Source organism: Paramormyrops kingsleyae, chromosome 10 (genome assembly GCF_048594095.1).
Source record: "Paramormyrops kingsleyae isolate MSU_618 chromosome 10, PKINGS_0.4, whole genome shotgun sequence".
Lineage (NCBI taxonomy): Eukaryota > Metazoa > Chordata > Actinopteri > Osteoglossiformes > Mormyridae > Paramormyrops > Paramormyrops kingsleyae.
The window spans coordinates 14,809,323-14,816,609 of NC_132806.1; the positions used below are offsets into that span (position 1 = coordinate 14,809,323).

The following is a 7,287-nucleotide window of genomic DNA, read 5'->3' on the forward strand; positions in this document are numbered from 1 at the left end:
TTAAAGCAACTACAACAGTACAAAAGATATCTTGATATTTTTAAAGTTTATGTTATCAATTGACTGGATTTATATCAGAATATTATTATGTAAGATGGGCGTGTATGGGAGCCAGCTATCGGAATACAAAATGTCAAAATAAAAGCTTCTTTCCGGTGATGAACTTAAAGCAACTACAACAGTACAAAAGATATCTTGATATTTTTAAAGTTTATGTTATCAATTGACTGGATTTATATCAGAATATTATTATGTAAGATGGGTATCGACGTTTCTGTTAATTTACATAGGTACTTTTAAAATAAACACTTTCCTGGTACACTCTCCTGGTTCCGGGGGAAAGGTAGCACTTCCGGAGCGGAAATGATCGCGTGACAATTATAAAAGACCCATGTCACGTGATTACTATAAAACCTGCATGCGCCTTTGTTTGACTCCTGTTGCGCACTGTTATTTGATTGCGGTAAGCAAATTTGTTTTTAATCCCTAACTTTAGGAAATCTGATATAACATGCCTATTAAAATAACATATCATGTTTTATTTTCTGCAGTTATATAGTGGTACTTTTAAAATATAGTAGTTTTTAGTGCTTTCCGTATACAGTTTTGGCGATTTGGCGCTAAGGTTTGATTCGGAAATAATATTATATAGTTAGTATCGTTATTATTTTTGTTTAGCGACAACCATTGCCTTCGTTGTTTCTGCACCACATGGGATCAGACATATTCCTTTCCGAGTCACTTTGCACAAGTTTCCTCTCAGTTCGCCCGGGCTTTTGAAAATGTAGTAAGGTTGGTGCTTAAATCTTCGTGCCCTTCAATTAACCCCTTCCTCCTATTCTCAGCAGACGCGATCATGGCAGAGGCTGATCGACCGGGAAAGCTTTTCATCGGTGGGCTGAACACCGAAACGAGCGAGAAGGCCCTTCAACAGTGTTTCGGCAAATACGGCAGAATAGTGGAAAGTGAGGAAAACTCCTTAAAACGTTTATTTCTATGGAAAGCTGTAGAAATATTTGTGTTTTAGCTTTCTCTACTGGAGTACACAGTGTAGCTATGCAAGACAGATTTTTTCCCCCGAATATGTGGTTCGTTTCGTCGCCTTATTCGTGTTAGTAACACGTGTGGTATTGGTTCATTAGAAATAAAACCCTATGTACTTTAGATAAAAGTGCGTGAAATGTTCACAGGCTGTTCTGGGTCATGATGTATTGGGTGTTGCGTTTCTTTTTGCAAGTAATCCTAATGAAGGATCGGGAAACGAACAAATCCAGAGGGTTTGCGTTTATAACTTTCGAGAGACCTTCAGATGCAAAGGATGCTGTCAAGGAAATGAATGGGAAGGTAGGCAGACCTTCGTTTTTATATAGCCAGGTGTTTGGCTACATGGAGAGTGTTGTTTGAGCAGTGTATGGCCTAGTTTGATTTAATTTAGCCCAAATCTAATGGTACAGCTTTAGATCTTTTATGCAGGGGAATGCAAAAGTCTGGGCACTCCTGGTTAACATTTGCTACTGTTAATATTTTAAGTGAGTAGAAAATGAACTGACCTTCAAAAGGCATAAAGCTAAAATGGAACATTCTTTTCAACATTTTAAGCAAAACAAAACTATATTTTTGTTTTGTACAATTTTAGAGGGGGTGGGATGCATCATGCAAAATTTTGAGCACTGAGATTTGAGCTCAAGATCAAGATCTTCAGTAGCTTGTTCGTGCTATGTAATGTTCAGTCATCAGTTGGAAAAGGTGATGTAAATTTCAAAGATTTATGAATGCTCCGAGTCCTAAAACCCAACTTTGAACCCATTCTGCAGCCATCTGCAACTGCCTACCACTATTAACGATAAAATAATTGATGCCTACGAAGCATAATGTGTATGGAAGATAGCAAAGTGTTTTCAAGCAGTGGTTCCCTCTGTTCATAATGTAATTAAGAAATTGCAGTTAACAGGAATGGTGGAAGTCATGTTGAGGTAGGGAAGACCGAGAACTTTCGAAGAGAGCTGCTCATAGGATTGCTAGAAAGGCAAATTAAAATCACTGTTTGACTGCAAAAGATCTTCAGGAAGATTTAGCAGACTCTGCAGTGCACTGATCTACTGTACAGCGACACCTGCACAAATATGACCTTTTATGGAAGTCATCAGAAGTAAACGTGCATCCTCACCGCAAAATTCTGCGTCAGAAGTTTGCAGATGATCATCTAATCAAATCTGATGCATTTTGGAAACGCGTCCTGTGGACTGAAGAAGTTAACGTAGAACTTTTTGGTCACAATGCACAAAGGTATGTTTGGAGAATAAAGGGTGCAGAATCTCATGAAAAGAACGTCTCCAGCTGTTAAGCATGGGGTTGGATCCATTTCTGTTTTGAGGTTGTGTGGCAGCTAGTGGCCAGCAAAATACCAGCAAATTGTAGAAGCAAATATCACACTGTCTGTAAAAACGCTCAAGATGAAGAGGCTGGCCTCTGCAACAGGATAATGATCCTTAACACGCCTCAGAATCCACGGTGGGCTTCCTGGAAAGGTGCAAGCTGAAGGTTTTGACATAGCCCTCGCAGTCCCCCAACATAAACGCCGAAAATCTGTGGATAGACCTCAGCAGTGCAGTGCATGCAAGACGGCCCAAGGATCTGATAGGCCTCGAAGCCTTTTGCAAGGAAGAATGGGTAAAAATCTCCCAAAACAAGAATTGAAGGACTTTTAGCTGGTTACAAAGTGTTTAAAGCTGTGATACATGCCAGGCGGGGTGTTAGTAAGTACTGATCATGGGGGGGGGGGGCAAACTTTTGGGCTCTTTTCCTTTTTTGTTCTGAAACTATAAAAGATTGGAAATTGTAATTTTGCTTAATATTATAGAAATGTCATCTTTGATGTCTTGGAAATCCGTTTACTTGCTTGACTAATCACAGTAATGGAAATTTTGACCAGGTGTGTCCAAACGTTTGCATACCCAACAGTCTTAGTGCATGTCCAGGATTTTCATTGGAATGTTGCATATGTTTTTGAGTTTTGGCAATATCTAAGATGAATTTAAATGTGTGTGGCAGTGCACGTTCTGCGTTTATGATACGAATATGCAAATGAACAGAACGTGTTGGTACTGCCACACTGGTGGCACTGACCTGTTGTTCACAGTCCCTTGACGGTAAGCCAATCAAAGTGGCACAAGCAACGAAACCGCAGTTTGAGTCAGGGCTGCGCCGTGGCTACGGCTTCAGAGGAGCCCATGGAGGCCCCCCGGCGATGAGGGCCCCCCCCCCGAGAGGTAACACCCTGCTGCTCATTCTCCGCTTATGCAATTCTAGCACGAGTTGGGCACCGTCGTCTTTGAGATGTTGCATTACGTAGGCTGGCATCGGTCCCCCTTATCGCTGTTGCAGCCACTGTCCTGCATGTCTGAAGAGATGATATGGTGATATCCTGCTTTTTTTCCTGTAGTTTTTCATTACCCATAAGTTTGGGAAAACACTGCTTGCCTCGTGGTCCTCCCCCTGTAAAACAAGTCCTTCACCGTGATGGTGCCATTAGCTGTCCTTGTGTCTCAGTGGTGCTGCACTGGCATGCTGGCACAGTGCGGTAGTGAGCGGCTGCTTAAAGATTAACAGAGAGCTTTCTTCATTTAATCCAGTGGTTGTACAGTTCATCTTTCCATTGGCGTTCTCACTTACTGAATGTGCTGCTTCTTGGACTATGATAATTATAGACCCTCTTTGTATCTTTTTTTTATTTTTAAAGGGTTACCCTCTCGAGAACCTCTAACACTAAAGAGAAGTTCCCCAATTCGGAATGGAGGTCCCCCACCCAAACGAATGGCATTCTCAGGACCAATGAGCAGGCGTAAGTGGCACTTTGTGCCTCCCTCCCCCCAGGACTGTCAGTCTTGGAGCTGGGAATATGGTTGATTGGATATTTTCACAGCTCCCATGTCCCGAGACCGTGATTCTTATGGACCTCCACCTCCTCGCCGGGACCCCATGATGTCCAGGAGAGATGAGTACCCATCCCCTCGGGAAGATCATTACAGCAGCAGAGACAGGTGTGTGTGTGTGTGTGTGTGTGTGTGTGTGTGTGTGTGTGTGTGTGTGTGTGTGTGTGTGTGTGTGTGTCTAACTGAAGAGTGAAGCCCCTGGCAGACCACACATAACAAGCAGGGCTTGTATGAACAGTTCTATTTTTTCTTCCTGTCTGCCTTTGTTAACCTTGCCTATTGCCCGTGTGAAAGCTACTCCAGCCGTGACTACTTGAGCTCCAGGGATTCCAGAGATTACGGTCCTCCGACCCGGGATTACCCGTACCGTGATTCCCCACATTCCAGCTCGCGGGACGAGTATGGATCTATGTCACGAGGCTACAGGTATGGATGGTTGCTGCACCGATGCAGATTTGTGAGCTGCTACTTGGTTTAAGTGATTCTAATATTTTGGATGCCTTCAAGGCTGTATCTTTCTACCCTCTATCTTAATGTATACTTCTATTTAAAATGAAACCTTTTCATTCCCCCTGTATCTCATTGCCATCACTATCGGCGCTATGCCCAATTTAAAACTTTTGGTTCCTACATAAACATGAAGCATGGTTTTACTGTCTTTAATGAGCACCAGCTTAGTGTCACGAGTGTCCGTCCATCATTGGAAGATTAATTGGCTTGAGATTGGCAGATTTTGATCAAATTAAATCTCTGTAGAAAGGTGGGATCAGCACTGGGTAGAGCAAGAGGACGGGGGGGGGGGGGGGGGGGCTGATAGATCGTATTTTAGTTCTGCACTTTGACCTTACTAGCAAAACCACCAAGCATTCAGATTCTACATTTTCTATTTAATGTCTGAAATGGGTCTGAAGGATGCCCTACATTCAGTTTCTAACCTATATAATTAGTCATAGCCCTCATTGTGATCTTGCATGTTTGATAGCTGCATTTTGAGCTGCTGAGTGTCTCATTCTTACGGCAGTGAGCGTGAAAGCTACGGCGGAGCCCGTGAGCCCAGGACTTACATGGACCGCCCTAGTGCCAGCTCGTACAGGGACCCCTACGATGGATATGGTAAGCTGATCTATTTTACTGTAAGTGCTCTTGTGACATATTCATTGTCCAAAGTTGTTACTACCTCCAAGCAGGCTGGAGTATTTCTCTGGATCGGGAAAAACTAAAATTCATGTGATGACAAGCCCAGATTGCTGTGGAAACTGAAATCTTCCTTTCAGGCCAGAATTTATGCTTCAGAACAACATGGAATCTAGAATATGCCCCAATTCCCTTGTCGCTGGAAACACTATAAATGGCACAAAGCTAACAAGGAAAAAAAAAGCGGTCTCCAGTGTTGATGATTCTGATTCTGAGGAAGTGGAACGCTGCCTCTGCGGAATATTTAACATGACTGCAGTAGCGTAATCACTAATGGTTCAGCTCTCCGAATATCATCAGTTTCATATAAGCATCTGACTTGAAAAGTGTGCACATGGAATATCAGAATGTTACACAAACCAACAAGTCAACAGACTGCTCAAACTTGCCAGTTACTTGACATCACCCTCCCCCCCCCATTGACCCTGCAGGTAACTCTCGCAGCGCCCCATCCTCAAGGGCCCCCCCTCCATCCTACAGTGGGAATGGTGGAGGCAGTCGCTATGACGACTATGGCAGCGGGTCCCGGAATGGATACAGTGGTCGTGACAGTTATGCCAGCGGGCGGGCCGACCCATACTCCACTAGCCGCGGTGAGCGAATGGCCCGGCAAGAGAGGGGGCCCGACCCTCACGTCGAGAGAGGCTACCCTCCTCGTGACGTTTATGGTGGCTCGAGCCGTGGGGCGCCCCGTGGCGGTAGCCGGGGGGGCATCCGGCCCGATCGAGGAATGACTGGCAGCAGATACTGAAGTGGAACATGCAAGGAGTTTATGGGGGCGCAGACTGCGCCTCTTTTCAGTTCACTGGCACAAAGGCGGAAACTCATCTGGACACTGGGATTTTAAAATGTCGTCGTTTTCAAAAAAAAAAAAAAAAACCCTGTAGCTCTGTGCCCCCCACTTTTGCCTACTTTCCCCATCCTTCTGAAACATTAGGCTTCTTTAAATTGTTGTGGTCTACAGATTTTCCATTTTGATAGTACTGTTGACATTTTTTGTGATTTTTTTTTTTTTTTATGTTCTTAAGTGCTGTTAAATATGCAGTTCCCTGGATTAACATGCTTTTCATTTACGAATAAAGCTTTTTCATCAAACTCCTGATCGCAACTCATAGCAATCAAAAGGTATGAAACTCTGATAGCTCTTCAGAAGCAGATGCAGTTGCTGGTCAGAGCGGTTTCTCAAGAAAGCCTGTCCCTTTCAAACACTTTTGTTCTTGGTGCAAATGAAGCTCTTCTCATTCAGCTAAAAACTGGTTCATAAAAACATCAGATCCCTTTGAGAAAAAGCAAGAGATGTTTCTATCCCCCAGATAACTAGCAACAGAGGGCAAGCAAGTCAATTTTAAACGATATATTTCCCCCAAAAAAAATTGGCTCACAAGTACTCATTGACTCTGATCCCTAAGTAGTCTTCAGTTCCCCTACTGCACAAAAGTGTGATCTTGGGAAGACGTACCTTTTTAAAACTGGAATCAACCTAATTGTATTCTGAAGGCACCAATGTCCTTGTCACAAAAGGAAACCTTTTTGTTTCTTTGCTTGAAGTTATTACTGGCTGTAACGTTGTGGCTTTAGGCTGAAGGTCTGTACCTTCATCCATCCAGTGGAACTACTGACAGTCATCAACTTTCACTAAAGGATGAATTTGTTTCAAACGAGCTGAAATGATCTTGCCTGTTATTTCAAACTGAGGTGAGGTGTGTGAAAGAAAAGCTTAAAATACTGGAATTTGTGCGGGGAAGCAGGTGCTACCACAGATGGGTAACTACAAATTTAAAGAGGTTCTCCTTGTTACAGGATAAAATCTGGTTTTAATGGAATGAACAGGCAGTTGAGTTCCTCCTCCTGGCTGCCATTCTCCATTTCGGTCACCTAAGGTAAAGATCACTTATTTGTGGATAGTTCTGTGTTAATAAAAACATGCAAAGTGAAATGTTGTGAGATTAAAAGCTTGTATATATGAAAGCAGAGCTCTGCAACCCTGCATATCAGTTCCTCTGCCAGATGCATCTGGGGTTAGTGAAGACAATTCCTCTTTCCAAAGTGCTCTAAATAAATACATTTTACGAATATCCCGTCTTATTTCAATTTTTATGATTTGCTGCCATTGTAATGCTTGTGAAACCGGTGTTTGGCTTCCATTTGCGAATCTAACTTG

At 43.0% G+C, this 7,287-nt stretch overlaps 1 protein-coding gene across 3 annotated transcripts; it reads left to right on the forward strand.

Moving 5' to 3' along the window:
• The first annotated feature begins 323 nt into the window (after window positions 1–323).
• Window positions 324–7,201, forward strand: LOC111835034 (RNA-binding motif protein, X chromosome-like). Of its 3 annotated transcripts, none has more exons than XM_023794932.2 (9): window positions 324–463; window positions 849–965; window positions 1,238–1,344; window positions 3,140–3,269; window positions 3,740–3,841; window positions 3,923–4,040; window positions 4,227–4,358; window positions 4,954–5,045; window positions 5,558–7,201. In XM_023794932.2, the coding sequence occupies exons 2-9, from the start codon at window positions 857–859 to the stop codon at window positions 5,875–5,877; spliced, it is 1,110 nt and encodes a 369-aa protein (XP_023650700.1). In that variant the 5' UTR covers window positions 324–463; window positions 849–856; the 3' UTR covers window positions 5,878–7,201. The 3 variants fall into 3 exon arrangements, with proteins under 3 accessions (XP_023650700.1, XP_023650702.1, XP_023650701.1); XM_023794934.2 differs by having other exon boundaries at window positions 6,927–7,201; XM_023794933.1 differs by having other exon boundaries at window positions 385–463; window positions 846–965.
• Window positions 7,202–7,287: the final 86 nt, after the last annotated feature.